This window comes from Ostrea edulis, chromosome 6 (assembly GCF_947568905.1).
Source record: "Ostrea edulis chromosome 6, xbOstEdul1.1, whole genome shotgun sequence".
Classification (NCBI taxonomy): domain Eukaryota; kingdom Metazoa; phylum Mollusca; class Bivalvia; order Ostreida; family Ostreidae; genus Ostrea; species Ostrea edulis.
The window spans coordinates 18,982,048-19,005,068 of record NC_079169.1 but is presented as its reverse complement, the minus strand read 5'-3'; the positions used below and the strand labels follow the sequence as shown (position 1 = coordinate 19,005,068).

The 23,021-nt window shown below is 35.3% G+C and overlaps 1 protein-coding gene and 1 long non-coding RNA gene across 3 annotated transcripts in view; one reads left to right on the top strand and one right to left on the bottom strand.

The window, feature by feature from the left end:
* LOC125683658 (tyrosine-protein kinase JAK2-like) overlaps nucleotides 1–23,021 on the bottom strand; it is a 161,427-nt gene that overhangs the window by 136,976 nt on the left and 1,430 nt on the right. For both annotated transcript variants that reach the window (XM_056141762.1, XM_056141761.1), the window contains exons 2-5: nucleotides 16,519–17,552; nucleotides 8,118–8,267; nucleotides 5,426–5,536; nucleotides 1,185–1,342 (exon numbers count right to left, since the gene is read on the bottom strand). In XM_056141762.1, the coding sequence (XP_055997737.1) occupies nucleotides 1,185–1,342; nucleotides 5,426–5,536; nucleotides 8,118–8,267; nucleotides 16,519–17,463 (1,364 nt within the window). In that variant the 5' untranslated portion in view covers nucleotides 17,464–17,552. The remainder of the gene's footprint in view (nucleotides 1–1,184; nucleotides 1,343–5,425; nucleotides 5,537–8,117; nucleotides 8,268–16,518; nucleotides 17,553–23,021) is intronic.
* Nucleotides 18,302–21,947, top strand: LOC130047179 (uncharacterized). The gene is made up of 2 exons (XR_008796230.1): nucleotides 18,302–21,511; nucleotides 21,719–21,947. It is a non-coding gene; the product is annotated as an uncharacterized LOC130047179 (long non-coding RNA).

The window sequence follows — 23,021 nt, the reverse complement described above, 5'->3', positions numbered from 1 at the left end:
AAAACTTTTACCAGTTTATTTACCTCTCAAATAAAACATGCAACATAAAACATTACACAGTATTGTTGTCAAATTCATTATCTTCGATTTCTTGAACCCTCGGATATCTCGAAGTTTTTCTTCGGTCCTAACAAGTTCGAGATATCGAAGTTTACCTGTACAAGAAAAGATGGACAGTCATTCATTTTTATGGAAATAAGAGTTACAGACAGTCCATGGATAATGAATATGGCATTACAATAAAATTCATATAGCAGAAAAATGTTACAGATAAAGTGATTATCGTAATAATATAATTTTACTTGTAACATGCCATTTGATTGGTTCATTTAACATTAGCAACAATCTTTATATTGTAAAAACAAAGTTGCTGTTTAGTCCCGCTATATGACGTCCTAGGAATGACGTCTGAATATGTTTGACTGTTCAGTTTCCATTAAGTTGCTATGGCAATATTTGTCCGTGTCCTATAAAATTCATATTCTCTTTAGAATTATCCATCAAATATTATCAAATGCAATTAATGAAATTAATCAATTGAATAAATTAAGTCGGGACAGTGTATGCTATTTTATAAACCACTTCGCGGTTTATAATGCGTAAACTGCCCCAATTTACTTTATATATTGTATATAATGAGTAAAAGTTACTTTCATTCCTTAAATAAATAAGATGATTTTTGAATGAGCAAAAGGTCAAGTATATATATTGGTGATGAAACTCTATTTTTACTCAAAGCACAGTTGCATTCATCTGAGTATAAGGAAGAGACAAAAATTTTATCTTAGTCGTAAGATTTTTTGTGAAAATGGCTACTGGTTTTCGTTGATGCAGAAATCAAACAATTTTTTCAGCCAATCAAAATTGCCGTAATTTCATCAAGACAATAAATATTGAATGATTTCATTCTCAAACACATTGTACAGTAAAACACACTTATAGGGAAGTGCTGTGGATGAATTTTTTTTTATCCATTATAAATGTAATTCCTTATATCCAATAAGTTCATGTGTTTTGAAACTACAAGGAATGAAAAACATTTCGCTACATGCAAGTGTGAATTCATTATAAGCATGTTCGCTGTAACCATGTTTTACTGTAAGCATGAATTCATTATAAGCATGTTCTCTGTAACCATGTTTTACTGTATATGATACTAAATTTGTCTTTAGCAATGCACTGACTCGATTGGACCATGGCACTTAAGCTTGTTGATTTCCTGTAGGGATGGAAGCTCCATCTGTTGGTATAGGTTCATGTAGTAGTCTGTAATTAGGCGGTAGTAGCCATTGATGCCGGAGACAAAGGATTCAGCCACAGCTTTACTCTCAAATCTCAACACCTGACAAATACAACAAGAGACTCATGGCCACAAAGCTCACCCTAGTAGTCATGTTCATTACACATGATCACCAATATAGAGAGAGAGAAAGAGAGAGAGAGAGAGAGAGAGAGAGAGAGAGAGAGAATCCCTTTAATACAAGTAAATCTTGATAACTCAAAGTTCAAGAAGCTTTGATAAAACTTTGAGATACATAAATCAAGAGCTCAAAGGTTAAATTAAATCTAGAAATTAAAGGTCCAATCGTTATGGTTCAGATTTTATGATAACCAGTAGTGTAGATTTACCACATAATGGAATGAGAATATTCATAGTATGGTATGTCTCTAAATTATTTTCTCAAAATAACTGTCAAGTCTAAACAACTTTTCATAATTACACAGCATCATACAACTATCCATTAATGTGAAAATTATATACTTAAATAATTATCTACCCTAAAACAAAGCACATATTAAAACTCTTGATTAGATAATTAATCCTCTACCTTATAGTGATGCTCTGGTAATGTGTATTGATTAGATAATTAATCCTCTACCTTATAGTGATGCTCTGGTAATGTGTATCATTAATTAATCCTCTACCTTATAGTAATGCTCTGGTAATGTGTATCATTTGTAAGTACCTAATCAACACTAGCCACAGACATTCACCATTACCTAATAATGTTCAAGCAGAGATAATGATAGAATGGATTAATGGTGTCTATAGGCTACCACCCCTTTGAGATGTCGAGTAAAAGACAACAAAATATGTTTAATATTTTACCCACCATCAAAGTTAAACACCGATTTCCAATTATCAACAGTAAATTACTTGTCTCTTTATTTCAATAACAAATTAATTATATTAGAGACTAATGCAGGAGATGAATGTTGAAGGAAGATGTGATCTCATTCAGCAGATTGATCACACAGTCCATATCATGTCAATAACATTTTGAAATTTTCTGATGGAATATGAGATTTGTGTAGAGCATGAGTAAATATAAAATTGATATAAATATTTCATTGATACTGCAAACAACCTTCTGTCATGAATAAAAGACACCGATTAACCCATAGCAAAAAAATCAATGTCAAATACTAGTTTGGCCTATCAAAATTAATTGATAGATTATCATCCCCATCCGCCCCTCAGAAAAGAGCCCGCCCCAATTTTTTTTATTTTCGTAAAAATTACAATTTCAAACAAACTTGCTTCCCAGTGACATGAGTGAATGATTAAAGTCACAGAATGTTGGTTTTATATCTTCTACCAACGATTCTTTGAATGATAACTTGATTAACACTTTATGTGATGCCTTTTGTCATTAATTTTGGGGGTGGTGGTGGGGGTGGTGGGGGGGGATAAAAATTAAAAAATAAAATCCTCACACCTTCCCCATATTTTTTTGTGACCCCGGATGATAATCTACTAATTAAGTTGAATTGGCCTTTCTAAAATCAATATTGAAACAACCTAAACTAGTCATTATTGTTGTTTTAGAGCATATAAAATTATACAATAAAACAGACTGAATCATTGACAAGCCCTAACAGAAATAAACAAGAGGCCCATGGGCCACATCGTTCACCTGAGTCACCTTGGCCCTCGTTCACCTGAGTCACCTTGGCCCATATTTAAAGATTTTCCCCATATGTTCACATGTAAAACTTTGATCCCTATTGTGGCCCCAACCTACCCCTGGGAGCCATGATTTTTACAAATTTGAATCTGCACTATATCAGGAAGCTTTCATGCAAATATAAACTTCTTTGGCCCAATGGTTCTTTTGAAGAAGATTTTTGAAGATATTTTCTAATATCAGTATGTAAAACTTTGTTCCCCTATTGTGGCCCCATCCTATACCCCCCCCCCCCCCCCACCCCAGATCCCTATAAAAAACCAGGGATATGTGTTCTGGAACGGTAAGTGTTCTCTGCTCCAAACAACACACCTCAAACTCTGCTTCAAACTACACACCTCAAACTCTGCTCAAAACTACACACCTCAAACTATGCTCCAAACTACACACCTCAAACACTGCTCAAAACTACACACCTCCAACTCTGCTCCAAACTACACACCTCAAATTCTGCTCAAAACTACACACCTCCAACTCTGCTTAAAACAACATACCTCAAACTCTGCTCAAAACAACATACCTCAAACTCTGCTCAAAACTACACACCTCAAACTCTCTTCTTTTAACTACACATCTCAAACTCTCTTCTTTTAACTACACACATCAAACTGTCTTCTTTTAACTACACACCTCAGACTCTCTTCTTTTAACTACACATCTCAAACTCTCTTCTTTTAACTACACACATCAAACTGTCTTCTTTTAACTACACACCTCAGACTCTCTTCTTCTAACTACACACCTCAAACTCTCTTCTGTTAACTACACACCTCAAACTCTCCTTTTAACTACACACCTCAAACTCTCTTCTTCTAACTACACACATCAAACTCTCTTCTTTTAACTACACACATCAAACTCTCTTCTTTTAACTACACATCTCAAACTCTCTTCTTCTAACTACACACCTCAAACTCTCTTCTTTTAACTACACACCTCAAACTCTCTTCTTTCAACTACACACCTCAAACTCTCTTCTTCTAACTACACACCTCAAACTCTCTTCTTTTAACTACACACCTCAAACTCTCTGCTTCTAATAAAATACCTCAAACTATTTCATTATACAGTGTTTCTATCTTACCAGGAATGTGGCTCCAGTTTTTGGGACAGGGTCCCGATCCCTTTAGACTGGGAAATTCATTGTAACTTTTTTGTTCAGATTGAGAATTTTTTAATTAACATAACAATTTCCCAAGTTTTTGTTTCAGTTAAAGAGGTTTTAATTTCTTTTTTAAAGGTAAAAACCAAGATTCACTATCGTTCATTCAGTATCAAAGTACATAAAATGTAGTCTAGAAATCTCTGTATTTTTCTGTATTTTCACAATAGTGATCATTTGAAAAATACATCTCAAAATTGGGAATTTCTAGATGATTGATTGGGAAATTTTTGCTTATTTTCCAATTGGAAGGCATTTTTTTTTTATCAGATCCATTTTAGGCTCTGGTTACTTACTGATGTCTAACATCATTCATGATGCCTTTTGATTTGTGATCACTACAACATTTAGTACAGAGGTTGGCTCTTGTACCTCATTTGATTTGGTGAACACCTTACAATGAACTTGTGATATTGATTAAAGACCTCACAAAATGTCAATGAATTGTTCAATGGGGATATTGTCTCGTACTGATTCAAAGTGAAAAAGACAATAAACACTACAGACTGGGCAAAAGGAGTCCACCATTATTGAGAAACATCTAATAATGGAATTAGTGACTGAATAGGCAGAAAAATTCAGACTTGCATAAGTCGTAAAAAATTGCTGATGAAAATGTTAGAATCAACAGTGGCAAATTTGTGTCAGTCGCAGGACCATAAACACACATTTTCTATTTGGCCTGAAAACTACAAACTACCAAATATGAATATAAGGAGTAATTGTCTGGCCTGTATTATGGAGATACGAAAAACAATGAAAGAACTGGTGGTAAGTTGAAACCATTTATGCAAATTATCCCCATGCCTCCATTGTTTTCGTACACCTGTGATAGAAAAGTTCAATCGCTGGTGGCCAAATATATGTAGCTCAGTTGGTAGAGCACCTGACTAGAGATTTAAGGGGCCCAGGTTCGAATTCCTGGCTGGTCCATTGCATTTTCTCCCTTCCTGTTACATTTGGTGCTGTAGACCAGCTCCTGGAACTGACAAGTGAAAATGCCTGCCGGGGGATAAAGATCTTAAGGGGGTGAAAACATTTTAAGTAAGGAGGAATGTGGCTGTCAGACGGGTTCGATCACTGGTGATCAGATAGCTCAGTTGGTAGAACACCTGAATAGAGATTCAGGGGGCCCAGGTTTGAATTCCAGTATGGTCCATTGCAATTTCTTCCTTCCTGCTAAACCCATAGATACAAACAAACTAAACATGTTTTCCTTTAAAAGGTAAAGAACCTGAATTGTAAATTGTTTTGAGTATTTTCCCAGCTTGTCTGCTGAGATATCACACCCTACCTCAGGGCAACCATTGGATCTGTCCAGGTGTACGTTCCATGATTTTTTCTGATCAGCATGATTAGGCGATATGTGAATGGCTCGGAAATTGTCTATCGAAGAAAAAAATTCCTGTGGAAAAAATATCAATAATTAAATATCACAAGCAAATTTCTAATAAGGCCTGTTGGCTACATTGTCCACCCGAATCACTTTGGTCTTCTCGAGAAATGAATCTTGTAACTTAATTTACAGTAAATCAAAGCTATAGCGAACCTACAGGGTCAGTGAAAATAGTTTGTTATAACCAAATTATGTTAAATCCAATAAAAATTTTTGTTATTTTCCTATCATATCACTTCACAACAAGCGTGAATTCATCATAAATGTGTTAATTCATTATAAACATGTTTTACTCTATATATGACATAAGAATGCTTGCAAATTGATTGGACAATGTGAAAAGCATTGTTTAAGAAATTAATTTATTTCCTGTGTGTTCCTATGTAACAATCTGAATCTCTGCTATAGCTCCACTCTGACTCAAACAGTCTTGGTTTAAACAAAAACAGCCTTAGTTTTAACAAAAATGACCTTGGTTTAAACAAAAACGACTTTGGTTTAAACAGAAAGGGCTTTCGTTTAAAAGTCCAGAACAAGTCATAAATTTAAATAAACACTGATGTAACAGACACAATGACAAACATGTGCAGTATACAGTAAAACATGCTTATAGTGAAGTGCTGGGGACAAACAATTACAGTAAAACACACTTATAGTGAAGAGCTGGGGGACAAACAATTACAGTAAAACACGCTTATAGTGAAGTGCTGGGGACAAACAATAACAGTAAAACACGCTTGTAGTGAAGTGGTGGGGACAAACAATTACAGTAAAACACGCTTATAGTGAAGTGCTGCGGAAAAACAATTACAGTAAACACACTTATAGTGAAGTGCTGGGGACAAACAATTACAGTAAAACACGTTTATAGTGAAGTGCTGGGGACAAACAATTACAGTAAAACACGCTTATAGTGAAGTGCTGGGGACGAACAATAACAGTAAAACACGCTTATAGTGAAGTACTGGGGACAAAAAATTACAGTAAAACACACTTATAGTGAAGTGCTGGGGACAAACAATTACAGTAAACACACTTATAGTGAAGTGCTGGGGACAAACAGTTACAGTAAAACACGCTTATAGTGAAGTGCTGGGGACAAACAGTTACAGTAAAACACGCTTATAGTGAAGTGCTGGGGACAAACAGTTACAGTAAAACACACTTATAGTGAAGTGCTAGGGACAAACAATTACAGTAAAACACACTTATAGTAAAGTGCTGGGGACGAACAATAACAATAAAACACGCTTATAGTGAAGTGCTGGGGACAAACAATTACAGTAAAACACGCTTATAGTGAAGTGCTGGGGAAAAACAATTACAATAAAACACACTTATTGTGAAGTATGGGGGACAAACAATTACAGTAAAACACACTTATAGTGAAGTGCTGGGGTCAAACAATTACAGAAAAACACGCTTATAGTTAAGTGCTGGGGACAAACAATTACAGTAAAACACACTTATAGTGAAGTGTTGGGGACAAATAATTTAGAATTGTTATAAACGTAATTCGTTATATCCAATATTAGAATTCATATAATATGTTTATAAACTTCAGGGAATGTATATCACTTCGCTGTAATCAGGAATGCATTATACCGTATATACTCGCCTATAAGTCGGATTTTTGGGAGTTTAATATTGGTCCAAAACTCTATGTCCGACTTATTGGAGTGTCCTAAGAAGATTAGTATTTTTCTGGATGCCGTAATGTATAGCCTAGTATTTTTAAACAACAAAAACATGGACGAAATAATTAAAATGTTTAATTTGCTGAGAATAAAAAGTGAAATATCAATGTCATATCCCAAAACATTATTGGAACACGGATAAATACATAAGAGTTATTGATATGAAATTGATTTGTTGGGGAAAAAATGTCAAATATTGGTGCATTTCTCGAAATATTATTTGAAACACATGCAAAAACATTAGAGCATTGATTTTGAAACTGTAAACTGATTCTTGAAAAAAGTTAGACCAACTTGTAAATGGGTCAATGGCAATTCCCTCCAAAATAACCTAAAAACTATACAACCAACTTTAAGGCAAACTGACTTATAGGCAAACCAACTTATGGGCAAACCGACTTATGGGCAAAGGCAAACCGACTTATAGGCGAGTATATGTGGTAAGCGTGTTCCCTATTAACAGGGTTTTCCTGTACTAGTTGCACTGTTACACACTATGTAGATATTTGGCGTGGTCTCCGACTTTTTATTCTTCTTAATATAATGTCAAGTTAAATTCTTACTTCATGTCAAGTTAAATTCTTACATTATATATCATGTTAAATTCTTACATCATGTAAAGTTAAATTCTTACGTTATGTCAACTTAAATTCTTACATTATGTCAAGTTAAATTCTTACATTATATATCATGTTAAATTCTTATATCATGTAAAGTTAAATTCTTACATTATGTAAACTTAAATTCTTACATTATGTCAAGTTAAATTCTTACATCATGTATAGTTAAATTCTTACATCATGTAAAGTTAAATTCTTACATTATGTCAATTTAAATTCTTACATCATGTCAATTTAAATTAATTCTTACATTATGTAAAGTTGAATTCTTACATTATGAATAAAGAGCCCTTTGTACTGAGTGCTGCCATTTTCTTCATGTTGTTGTACGTCGAGCGTGAGCTGTACGGGGCGCAAGCTTCCTGATACTTGTTTGGCCTCGTATCTTTCCACACCATAACTCTGTACCTCATTCAAAACATCCTATGTATAACAGAAATGTGTGTTTGATTTTCTTTAATACATTATCATAATAGTTGAATTCCTTTTGAAACATGAATCAAAACAAATATCAGCATATATTCCTTTTAAATCTAATCACTTTATAGCTGGGTAGCGCAGTCGGTTAATATGTCGACTGCTGATCTGTAGATCACGTGTTTGATTTCTAAAGGGTCTTCTTTTTTTTTTCCAGATTTATACTTTCTACTAAAACTGCATTTTTTACATTTTCAATTTCAAAATATCATTGTACAAATCCTCCTTTTTTAATATTTTTGTACAAATCCTCTTTTTTTCACTATTATTGTACAAATCCTCCTTTTTCACTATTATTGTACAAATCCTCCTTTTTCACTATTATTGTACAAATCCTCCTTTTTTTACTATTATTGTACAAATCCTCCTTTTTTCATCCACATCACTTTTCTGTAGGTGTGTTATTCTTCCTTTAATTTCTCTTAATAAGTATGGATAATAGGCGGAGCTATGACAATTGTAAAGCTAGAGGTGGATACATGATTTGTTGCATCTGAAATTTTTGTTTCTGAGTGAAAGTTCATAACCCTTAGAATATGCCATCTACAGTACCTGCAACATTATTCTTGATATTTCTATCATGCGTGTACCCTATTTTATCCTGCCTCTGATAACTATCTTGGAATTTCATTGGCTGAAACCAATACTACATACAACGATGTTATATATATGCCTCTTACTGACCTAATATCCACGTGGTTTACTGACCACATGTCTACTATGATGTTATGAGAATAAGTATATCCTGTCGCTGCATGGAGTCAGCGCATATTATGACGTCATAGGTACACAAAAACAGATGTATTCATTTTTTAATTTACAGTTTTTCGAAAAGCTGTTTTTATCTGTTCTTGATGGTTTAAATGTTGCATTGTTGTACATTTGATAAAGTATCTCAAGAATACATACATTGCAGTCATTTATTATGACAGTTGTACATGTACATTAGAAAAGCATCAAGAATGAATAATGTCAATATGTCTTTAATTAATGTATAAACTTAAAATCATCGACCGGATAAATTTCGTTATGTAGATCGACACTTAGAGGGGTATTACGGAAATATATGGGGTCATGTTTTGCGTGTATCAGGTTTTCCATTTATCATGAAAATTGTTTATTAAGTCACTTCGAAAACTGCCGGGATCGTGATTTAAATCTAATGAAAAAGTAAGACATTTTCCGAAAGCTTTATTTGACGTTTTATCTAAGATGCTATTTTTAAGAATCCATTGAGGAAAGATATCACGTTTGAAGGAGAACATAAAGCTGGCAATTATAAGGTACAAGAAGAGCTACTTGTCTGTCCAGAGCTGGAGAAAAATTATCACAATGTCCTTCTAGATAAGTAGCCTGGAAAGTAGACAGTTATCGTAAAGTCCTTCTAGATAAGTAGTCTGGAAAGTAGGCAGTTATCGTAAAGTCCTTCTAGATACAAATTGTAAGTAGCCTGGAAAGTAGGCAGTTATCGTAAAGTCCTTCTAGATAAGTAGCCTGGAAAGTAGGCAGTGGCTTGTTGAACATATCGAGGACAGTAAATCTGAAAGCTAGTTTATGAACAGTTGGTTGTCTAGAAACAATGATTTGTAATTAACTCTAATGGAGAAATAAGAAGCTCAGACTTGAAAGAAACAAAATTCAAGAAATTACATTAATTACAATGTATATTTTTATTTTAAAGGCTATTTTTCTTTCGAATTTTACTTGTATACCAAATACTGAACCTGTGCACGTCCTTGTATTAGATTTTGTGTATCACCCATGTTGGGACAGCAAACATTGTTAGCATTAACAATATCAAGTGTAATATGTGGCAAACATTGTTAGCATTAACATTATCAAGTGTAATATGTGGCAAACATTGTTAGCATTCACATTAATTATCAAGTGTAATATGTGGCAAACATTGTTAGCATTAGCATTATCGAGTGTAATATGTGGCAAAAGAAAAGAATGTTCCCATCCAGCGTCAAGACTGACCTCAGATCAATCGATAATTTTAATATGTAGATGTTTTGTTTGTTATCAGCTTTTGTAGTTTAGTTGTAGTTTTAGTTTCCTTTTTTTTATTTAGTTTTCTTTTTTACGTAAATATTCTATCGTCCCGAGGAAGGGTTGTCCCGAAAATTTGATAATTCACTGTTGTTCGTTTCATTGGTCATTTTTAGTGCTTTTTTATTATGATTAAATCCTAATATAAATTTTTAGAGCTTTATATATATATATATATATCTTGCTAGGCGGTGGGTGCCGCAGGTCGCTGGTTCAACCCCGGGCTGGAGCGAAAATTTTCAGTACCTAGTTGTGATTATTTAGTGCTTTATATATCAATTAATTGATTATCACATGTATTGTTTAGATCCTAGGAGTAAACGTAAGGTTGGGTGTTATAATTGTTTGTTTGTGCTTTATATTAAATATTCTAAACAATTGCATCGAGAGATCCACTCTCCTCATAAAATATCTTAAACACTGAATGACACAGCGACTGTGTGAGATTGCATCAGTGTGCATAAGTAGTGCTTTAGGAGCATAACAAAACTTCCTTTCTTAGGGAAGTCGTTGTGGCCGAGTGGACTTATGCACTGGTTTGACAGTCTTGCTAGGCGGTGGGTGCCGCAGGTCGCTGGTTCGACCCCGGGCTGGGGCGAAAATTTTCAGTACCTAGTTGTGATTATTTAGTGCTAATTTATATATATATATATATATAAAAAACATATGGGCATGGATAACAAAATTTATCTACATGGGTTTTTTTTTATTTCAGTGAGCAGATTTAAATATTGCATTGTAATCCCATAACATTATTAACAATATTCAAATTCCTTCAGTCATTTCAAAGAAATTCCAACATACACATGGATGCCATTTTTAAATTTTCTGGGGTTTTTTTGTTTGTTTATTTTGATTCTTTTTTTGTTTTTGTTTAATATATAAATCCTACATTTTTATTGCAAGTCTAGAAAGATTCTACAAAGATAGAGATGTGGTTAAAATCTGCTTTTGACTAAAATTTCTATCTGGTTTTCCATTTATCGTGAAGATATAGTTTTTCGTGTTAAAGATGCATTTATCAGGTTTACCGTTTATTCTATCATATTGTGCATGTATCCTATCCTATCTTGCGTGTATCGTGTTCTATCGGTACTGATACATAAACAGTCTTTAATTTCTTTTTGTATGCAGTTTTAATAATGCCTTGATGACTGAAGTATAGATACATAGAAGTATATGTAAACTCTCTATATAGAGCATGTGGAGGCCGCAAGGAAGATTTGTTTTCACAATTTCACTTGAGGCTTAAAATCACAGTAAAAGATGACATTCAATCGATCTGCAAGTTATAACGAAATCTATACCATGTGTACAGTACTTCCTTACCACTGATAGGCCTATAATATGAAAGGTGAAGATATAAACAAACAGCGATCAATTTCATAACTCCTATAAGCAATACAAAATAGATAGCTGGGCAAACACGGACCCCTGGGCACACCAGAGGTGGGGTCAGGTGCCTAGGAGGAGTAAGCATCCCCTGTCAACCGGTCACACCTGCTGTGAGCCCTATATCCTGATCAGGTAATCAGAGTTATCCGTAGTCAAAATCAGTGTGCCCAGAACGGTCTATTTACAATCGTTATGAAACACGTCAGACAACATTTGACCCAATGATAGGTTGTATTGTTGAACTAGATCGTTATAACAACCATAGAATTTGTGAAATGCTGACTTCAATCGAAACTGTTGAAACCCCTGTACCATCAACTTGTTTGTCAGTAGCTTGCCTTGATTAAACAAGAGATGTTTGTAAAACACATATGCCCCCCCCCCCCCCCCCCCCCATGGTGCAAAATTGAAAAGGGTTATACACACACATCATTTACTTGAGAGTAGTATCATCAATTCAAAATATTGAGCAGACAATATCTTCCTATGTCAAGAGTGGATTGACCATGTGACCTAAAAATTAATAGGGGTCATCAACTCCTGAAGATGTACCAGTGTACCAAGTTTGATGTCTGTCAAGCAAAGGGTTCTCAAGATATTGAACGGACAGTATATTCCTATGTCCAGTTTGACCCTTGACCTTTGACCAGGTGACCTCATAATCAATAGGAGTCATCTTCTCCTTAAGATGTACGAGTGTACCAAGTTTGATGTCTGTCAAGCAAAGGGTTCTCAAGATATTGAGCGGACAGTATATTCCTATGTCCAGAGTAGATTGACCCTTGACCTTTAACATTTTGACCTGAAAAACAATAGGGGTCTTCTTCTTTTCATAACCAACCCACATATGAAATATCATTACTATCCCGTGAATGGTTCTCAAGATATTGAGCGGACAACATGTGGTCTACCGACCGACAGGTGCAAACCAATATGCCCCTCTTCTTTGAAGGGGGGCATAAAAACTTACTATACGCAGAACAAGCTTTTGCGTATCGAATCAGTTGAGAGACATAAACACCATATGCAGGTGATAATGGAATATTGCTACATAAATATGGGAAGTTGACGATGGAGAAGCTGAAATCATCTCATTTGTCATACAGTTGAGATGTCAGTTTGCCATTAATGTTTACTTTCAATAAAATATCTAAGTATGAAGCAGAAATGAATGATTCTGTGGTGTCTTTTATTTCGAGCACACAGGGATAAATCGAATGGACATATGAATGAAAGTTATTGTTAATAGACAAAATGTTGTCGATATATCTAAATGTCGAATTGAAGGCCACAGCGAGAGATTTTCTCTTCTCACGTGGAAGTTTTTGAATAAATTCTGCTTCATATGAATATAGAAACATGTCAGCTAACAAAGGAGCACAATTCGTGCCCATGGAAATTCCAACAGACTGATGGAAGACCTGATCACCAAAGACCACGAAGATAATGTCAATGAGGAACTCTAGCATAAATTTTATTTCAACTTCAAAGTACTTGTCTGTGTAATATCTATGTACAACACTCTCTTACACTGATAGGCCTATAATATCTATGTACAGCACTCTCTTACACTGAGAGGTCTATAATATCTATGTACAGCACTCTCTTACACTGAGAGGTCTATAATATCTATGTACAGCACTCTCTTACACTGAGAGGTCTATAATATCTATGTACAGCACTCTCTTACACTGATAGGCCTATAATATCTATGTACAACACTCCCTTACACTGATAGGCCTATAATATCTATGTACAACACTCCCTTACACTGATAGGCCTATAATATCTATGTACAACACTCCCTTACACTGATAGGCCTATAATATCTATGTACAACACTCCCTTACACTGATAGGCCTATAATATCTATGTACAACACTCCCTTACACTGATAGGCCTATAATATCTATGTACAACACTCCCTTACACTGATAGGCCTATAATATCTATGTACAACACTCCCTTACACTGGAGAAAAGCAATGATATATAAAAGTTTTATTTTATACGTAATTTCCTATTGTTGGTTTAATTATTCTCTATTGATATCCAAAACAATTTGCAATAGAATTTTGTGATACTGTTTGTAACTGTTTTATTATTTTTAATATTGCAAAATTTTCATTAAAAAACCACTCACATTTGCATTATTCACAAATCTTTAATTGAAAATTCAATGTAAAACCCAAAACTTAAAATCCTTCAAAAACACTTTTTATTGGTGCATTCTATGTAGTAATGACCGATTTACATTGTTGTTTGATCAAATAATAGAAAACCCCAACGTAGACAAAGCAAACTCCTACTTCATGAATACGATGCATCCAAAATTTTGGATATCTTATTACCTTAATTTAAAGGGGCATTGTCATTTTGTCACCAGAAATTTGAATTCAATGAAAATTGCTCTATATCATATATTTCAGGTATAACACCAGTATTAAATTATTTCAAACATATACTTTATAACTTCAAAACAGACACATGAAATCAATATGTAATTTTGGTGAAAAAATAAATATTGTCTTGCAAGACAATAATTCTTCCCGATATATTTCTTTACACTAAAAGTGGTTATTTAATGTAGTTTTATTAGGTTTCTCTTATTTTTGTACAAAATAAATGCTTTTATTAGTCATTACTATATATTCCTACGCCATTGAAATACTTTGAGAAAAAGAGGTTGCCATCACTTTCACAGCTAAACTAATGACAATTTTTTTTTTTACATCAAACCAAAAGTGACAAACCTTGATTTATAATGGAAATTTCATATCTTAATCTTTTTTTAAGGTCCACATTCAGTAAGTTAAGCATTTACTCATTCTTTACAAATAAATGTGGGATTTGTATAAATGGATACTTGGGCTTAAAATAAAAATTGATTTGTTTGATGTACTCTCCGACCGACCCGTGAAATTTGCCCCGACCCGATCATTTTTTCCGCACTTGGAAATTTTAATTTTTTTTATTTGCTCCCTGGAAAATAGACATTCTTCAAATTAGAATTAAACTTGATGCCATTTTTTTTTTTTTATTATTTGGACTAGTTGTTTTACAGAATTCTTGATATCAAATTGTCCTTAGGGCGTCTTTCGGTTCTACTTTCACTTTGATAATGACTATTTGTTAATCCGGGAACTTTTCAAACATTTTTCTATGTGAATGATCAAATATACCCCATCACAGCTCCAAATTACCACATTATCTATTAACAACAAGATAGAACAAGGAGTTACGAACTCCCCTGTCGAGGCCTGATCGTATTTATGTACAAAAGTTTGAAAGCCATGCATGTTATTTAGATAAAAAATCACGTACGTGGGATAGCGCACCAAAATTATGGCGGACCACGAGTCGGTGCTTAAGTTGATGGTCTATATTTCTGAAAAGGCACGCATATTATTTTGATATAGGATTATCTAAATGTTATGACAATTTAATAGGTGAACGGCACTTTTACTTTGCTCTTAAACAGACACACGAATGGAACACGATCGTCACAACAATTTGAATGATGTGGGAAAGTCTGCATTAAAATTATATTGGGTAATATTAAAACTTATTGTAAATTGCTGTCATCATGCAATTCACTTGGATATTCATGGATCACATTAAAGTGTTTAAGTGATTGCTATTATGAATGTCAGAATCGACCAGTGGTAACAAAAAGGGGTGTTAATTTATTTATTAACAACTGTAGAGGTCCTCATCCGTGACGAATGCAAAACGTCCTGAGTAAATTTCAGGAGACACTGGAAGATTTACGTGTATTATATACAATGTGTACAAAATGAATGTTCTAAACTCTATTCTGTCTGGCAGCGTTATGTGTTTAATGAAAACATTAGAAAATTTGTAACTTTGAGTTTCAAAAAAAAATAAAAAATACCGACCTACCTACCTGACTTGAAAAATGTGGGTCGGAGTACATTAAACAAAAAAATTTTTAATGATGCAGTCTATGCGAAAGACATCGGACCGTCGGACCTGACCGATGTGCAGTGCCTAAGGTCCGATGTGTCATTTTTTACACCGGACCAGTATGTCCGATGTCTCACTGTCCGGTTTTGAGCTTTACTATTTTGACGCGGAGTCATTTAAATGTTTGTTATAAGTAAAAACTATCACATAAATCCAAATACGTAAATGAATATGATTAAAACCGCATGGACCGTCTAAAGTATTATGCGGGAAGGATCCCTGGTATAGTATTACTGGTATAATAAATCAGATTTCCTTGGTTTTGCATTTTCACGTGTTTCACTTTTATACATTAGGTTTTTCGGTCTGACAAAATTTGGTTCGGTCCGGTGTGTTCATTGATTACACAGGACCGAATGTCCTGTGTTGTCAAAAAAACTTTCGCATAGACTGATGATGGCCTTGTAAGCAGACCAAAAACACTGTTCCCCGATCTTCATTGGGGGGGAGGGGGGATATAAACCCATTTTTCTTTAAATCAAAAATGGAAACACAACATTTATTTGTTCAGCCTAGAAACCCCACTCAAATTAACCAATAGAACAGCCTAGAAACCCCACTCAAATTAGCCAATAGAACAGCCTAGAAATCCCACTCAAATTAACCAATAGAACAGCCTAGAACCCCCACTCAAATTAACCAATAGAACAGCCTAGAACCCCCACTCAAATTAACCAGTAGAACAGCCTAGAAACCCCACTCAAATTAACCAATAGAACAGAAGGGATAAGAGTTTTCAATTTTGTCTGCATCAAGTAAATTACCTTGATGTATCCCAACCAGAGTTCCTCTACAGAAGTGTTACAATGCTGCGATAAAAACTCCTCTGTCTTCGTTTTCATGTTCTTCTTCAGCTGAACTCCTCTCCAAAACCTCGCAATCAGGTGGGATGGCAAGAAAGGATCAAGTTTCTGTTTGTTCAGGACTTCAACAAAGTCTTTATCTTCCATTTTACTGGCAATGACAATGCTGAGAACAGCATAACCTCGGGCTTTTGCCTCATTCTTTATATCCTGTTCATAGATATCACTAAGCCGACTCTTCACAAAGTCATCCTTGCACTGTAAGTATAAATATTTCAGAAGATCCTGGCCTAGAACAGGCAAATTGTTCACAAACTTTCTCCCCGGAACATATCGTATTCTCAGATAGAAAATGTGTTTAGCGTTAGCAGTGGGTGAACTTAACTGTTTCTTCAGCTCTCCCATAGTAATACAAGGATTCACCCATAACATCTTTGGTATTCGTTTCTTGTCTACAGAAGCCAGACCAAAAAGCTGCACTGCTGCAGGTCCCATCTTTGGGAAATGTTTCCTCAGAAGGTAAATACACAGATCCTCCACAACTTTTGAATCATCATTTGAGTTGACTACATAAACTGTGCCATCGTGTAGCTCAATTTGTACATGGACCACCACAGACTGACAAGACACACTGATCTGAGTCAAGTTCTGCTGCACTGGCTGACTGTCTAGAGCAGCGCTGGAGATGATCGGAGGAGAAACCATCACCTCAGGAGAAGAGGAAGAGGAGGAAGGAGGACTCAGTGTTGTGGATGTCAGGTTTGTCACCTGGGTGTGAGTGGAGGAGACATCACTAGGGCCCGTCTCAGCTGATCCACCTGGCACTGATTCTGTGTGTGAATTTGTAGAAGTCGTGGTTGTACTGGCATCACTATTAAGCAGCTGGGTTTTCGACATATTTGACATAGTTGCTCCAGTCTTGATAGTGCAGTTTCTACTTTACTTTACTTTTTTCATGCATATCTTTATTTTTTTCTTGTGATCAAAGTCTGTTACTGAAAAAAAGAGTAAAAATATTGATTCAACTTTATTTCCGTGTAGTTATTGAGTTCAATATACATGTATGTCTAAATCTCTCTAAAACATGATACCAAGGTGAATTAATATGAAGTATTTAAACACACACATTATTAATGATCTCTAATATTGACCAATGTTACCATCATGATTAAATTTCACAGGAAATAAGAGACAGCTCTGGAAATATAAGAAAAGGTAATTCAATCTACATAAACATAGACTGTGGAGGAAAAACACCAGAGGAACCATGATCCCATTACTAATTGTCAACTCCAATGTTGTCAAATATTCCAATACACCTACATCGATCCAGATTAAAAGGAGTGAGATTGATTGATTGTAACATCTTGCTCGAGAATTTTTCACTCAATACATATGGAGACGTCACCAAGACCAGTGAAGGGCTTCAAATTTAGGCCTATGTTCGGCGCTTATGGCCATTGAGCAGTGAGGGTTCTTTAGCGTGCCACACCTACTGTGACACAGGACATCCGTTTTTAAGGTCATCTCCGAAGACCCGTGACATTCACACCTGATGCCGAGCGTTTGGCGATGGAACTGTCACTACCCGTTTTAACAACTTAGGTCTGTCGCGGCCGGGATTCGAACCCTGGCCTACCACATGCGGGGCGAACGCTCTAACCTCTCGGCCACCGCGGCGGTGAAAGGAGTGAGAAGTGTACATGTATAAACATCATGTGACCATCGTTTCCTTATATTTTTTTTCCTTTGATACATCACATGACCACCACTCAAAGACTTTCAATTTAGAAATCCTGGCAATCCACTCACCTCACCAAAAACCTGGATTGACCATATTAAAATTTTTTACAATGGTTCAGCAGAGACAGCCTTTCAAAAACTCTTAAAACGAAGGGATGAAGGATGACTATAAATCTTAGTAATTATTAAAATCATTGGCTATAATCAGGTCACAATCTAATATTACAAGATAACTGTAGACACTTCTAATTAGACAAGCCTTAATTAGTCAAATATAATGAAACCAGCTCTTTTCTTTTTTTATAAGAGTTTTCCCTTCTTTAATCCCATGATACGAATTGTGAGTTTTGAAACCAACTCAGCCACATAGGGTTGTGACCCAACTGAACTTGAATCCACATAATATGGGGATGTCTCAACATGATTAGCATGGCCTTGACCTTCTGGAGATATTTTTTAATCAAACATATTTTCTCCTACACTGTATTTATGTATTATGTAGAATTTGTTCCTTGATTTTTAGCCATATCCTATGCCCCGAGTCCATGAAAAAAAAATCTCAATTCAGAGTATTTTAATATATATATATATATGATTTAGTGTGGTCCTGTTACTAGTAATTTGTATGATATCTTAAATTCCCTATATTTCTATGCAACATTTTGATTCCCTATTTAAAGGTCAAGGTTTTCAACAGGTCAGTTTTCCTCAGGTAAGTTATGGTAGCTCATCACACTAAATTTTTATTTAATGGCTCATTAAAACACCTCTTATGAAGTATGATTTCACCATCGAAAAAGAGATTGATACAAGCTCTCATTCAATATTTCTGGGAAATCTGGGCATTGTTTGAAAATATATTCTAATTTCAGTTCATTAGAGCTGAGTTAGGTGACAATTTTTTTCTTCAGATGAAACTGATCTGATGCAGAGGGTTGGAAACCAGGCTAGAATGAATCACAGGAGTTTGAAGTTTTATCAATAAAGTCAATCGAGTGAATTTTATTGACTTAATTGATAAAATTTCGAACTCCTGTGAATCAATCCAGTTTGACTTAGATAAAACCTTACAGACTGTGATACTGTTGTAGACAGGGGTGAGCCGTTCTGGGAACAACTTGCCCAGCTACCAAGATGACGTAGGCCGTCTGTAGGCTTTGCAAACGGCCTGGCTACATGTGTCACTTGCACAGCTGATGCAAACTGATATGGATACAACAGACAGATATCCGAGATGATATGCAGACAGAGATCAGATGAGGTGAGCCTCCTTAAGGAGAAGAACCTGACAGATATACTGTGTATATTTATACCTAAATAAATACGATATTGGCATCCAACGTGGGGCCCGAACCCATGACCATGATGTTCTACCGACTGAGCTAGCCGGTAGTCGCCCTGTTGAAAATGAAAGGGGAACTGCCATGGGGGACCAGGTCAGTCAGGTCCAAGGAGGAGAGAATCGCAGGATACCAGATCCTGACCTCCACCTAAATGTGTCACTTCACCCCGGCAGACAGAGCCCACAATGCTGCGTCCGAGGACCCCAACCCCATTGCCACCGAGAGCCCCGGTTCTGGAAACTGGTTTTCCAGATGGTGCTCAGGGAGGACCCATGCCCATTTGGGCTATGCTGGACGTAGAAGGGGAGATCCGCACCCCAAGGACAGAGGAACTACTTACAGGGCATTGGCCAGGGCACGTGGTGGGCCGGCATGGTGGAATACCCTGAGCAGCCAGGATTTCTCTGGCATCTTTGGGTGTATCTGACGGCAGAATGGTTGAGGATGTCGTGCCACCCTGGACCTCCGACCTTCCTGAACATGACCCAGACCATTCCCCAACCTTATCTAGGCAGGTACTGGCATTACTCAGTTGTCTTTCTCTGTTGGGCTTCAGCCCTGTCTACCTGGTTTTCGCCCTGGAGGGAGTGCCTCTGGGCAGGGTGTTAGACATCCACCTTAAATAAACATCATTCCCTGGACCACGTTCATGCTGGCATAAGCTATGAACCCCGTAATTTTGGAGAAAACAGGGGGTAGTGTAGTAGATGGGGGCGAATTGTTCTGGGAATGACTCACCCAGTCACCGGGATGACGTAGACCATGCGCGGGTTTTGCGCACAGCCTGGCTACATGTAACAGATAGATGCGATACTTAAAGCAGTGTGGACGGGTTGCAGCACCGATAGTTCACAGAGACCAGAGGCAAGACTCCCGTAGGAGAACCTGTTACTGTGTATATAACTGAATAAATACGATAATACTTTTTGTCGCTTTGTTGTGCAGGGTTTGACACTAAGGCATGTCAGACCGACCAAGTCTACTAAATTATAGGTCCGGTCAGCTAAAATGCCAACTTACTAGTCCGAGCGGTCATGTTGAAAAAATAAACAAGAAACTTAATTACTTTAAACCATAAGATATTTTATTCTTAAATAAAAAAAAAAATAACTGTAGAGTTTGCGAGCAATTAAGAACCACGTGATGACATATCTTGGTCAGAAGTGATGTTTTACGACATCTACTTGATGTTAATGTGTGTAAAGTTATGTTTCCGATAAATATATATTGAATTCATGTTTTTAAAAAAACAGCTTATTTGAATTAGATGTATGAAATTGTTTATCAAATTAATCAATTACGTCGTAAACAGCCATTTCTCGGTGTTGACATATGTGCGGGAATGTCTCTATATTCAAATATGACCTCTCGTCCTCAAGGAAAGATGTCCCAAGAGGAAAAAAAGGAAAAGGTTGGGAAGAAACAAAGCAGGACTTATGAAACAGAATCCTTTTTAAAAAATGGCTGAGGTCATTTGATTCTAAATGGACTAAAGAATTTCCATGCTGGCTAGAATTTAAAGAAACAGAAAATGTGTTTGAAAATAAAAGCATCAAATTGAATGACGAGACAATTAAATATCTGTTTTAGTTTAAATTTAACATTTGTCATTTGAAGTATTTAAATATGGAGAAACTATCAAGGTTTTTTTCTGGAAAGTTGGTCAGGTCTAGTGGATGTAAGGTCAGGTCTAGTGGGTGCAAGGTCAGGTCTACACTATCAAACTTCCGTTATATAAGCCGTCTCTTGCAAAGAACGATAACTCGTGCGTAGGGGCAATAACCTTTACCGTATTTCCGGTTGCAAGAACGTCGAGCCCTACTTTCGCTATAGCCGCGCGCTATTCTCTCGAGCCCTCTACAGACAAGGTAAGCTGTATTTGACGATTATTTTAAAACTTATTGATGATATATTAGTTTTAGAGGAGATTGTGTAATACAGTGTCACAAATTATAAGTGTAATAATGTGCAAGAATTCATGAAAATGAACATGCATAGACGTAGCTGTATCTAGTCTATATGCAGAGGGGATTTACATTTGATATCTGTTCTTATATTTACTTTTTTTGTTGTAGAAAATGTCGTGTGAGTCGTAGTCTACATGCTGTACAAATTTCAGGAGGATGAATGTTCACAGAGTCACTGCCAATGTCAATATAATAAAGGGAGGTGATTGCAGCTTTGAAGTTTTCTTTGGGATGAGACTTGGAATTAATGGGAATTTTCACTCCACAGAGCCTACACATACACTTTAACTTTAATTCATGCTCCATTTCTGTAGAAAAAATAAAGTTTTGAATAGATTTTGTCCTTTTCATTATTTGTTTTTACACAATGTAGCAAATTAGTATGTATATATGCAACAATACTTTCCATTATAAACAAGGATTATTTTAAGTGTATGCATATGAACACACTGATTTACAGCATTTAAATGTCCATCTTGGTCTCAAACTACCTATACATTATTTATATATGTGTGCTCAGACTCAAATGAGAAGTACAGACAACTCTCATCTTTTACCAAATATCTTGATGAAAACTTTTTCCTCCGGACACAACTTTTAAAATTATAAATATAAGATTCTTTAGAAAATTTATATGAACTTGAAATTCAGTCATCAAGATGTATGGTGAAAGATAAGTAGTATTCACATACTTTTCAAATTAGATGTATATGCAACTTTTCTCCAATATTTAGAGGGTATACATGCAGAATGTTATACTGCATGCAGCAGCTACCACAGGCATCTGAAATGTGGATACCCCCCATTTATTTAAAAAAAAAAAATACATTCTTTCAAATAAAAACATTCTTTTAATGTGTTCAGTCAATGGTCATTTATACTTAATCACAATCTGATTTAAAAGTTAATTTCAAATAATTTGTGTTCATGAATTTTCTTTGTATTTTTTTTTTTTTTTTTGCATTGTAATGTGTAATGTAATTCATTACTTTACCAAAGTAATTGTAATTTAATTAATTACTTATATGAATGAAAGTAACAGTAATTGTAAAGGTGAAAGTTCCAATGTAATTGTAATTTAATGCGTTACATTTTAAAGTAATTGACCCCAGGTCTGGTCATGTATAGCATAATGAAAATACACTAGGTAAAAAACAAAATTTGAAGATAAAAGGGGGAAGAAAAAACAGGTATCCCTTTAAGACATATTTTCAAGGTAATAACTTAAAATAATGGGAATATTGAAGTCGATTGAGTACACTAAATCGACTTTTGATATCATATATATACAGATATATATGTGTATTATATATATTAATTTTGTATATATATATGTATATTGTATATATACACACACAATAATAATAACAATAGATATATCAAAGTCAATCGAGTATACTAAATTGACTTT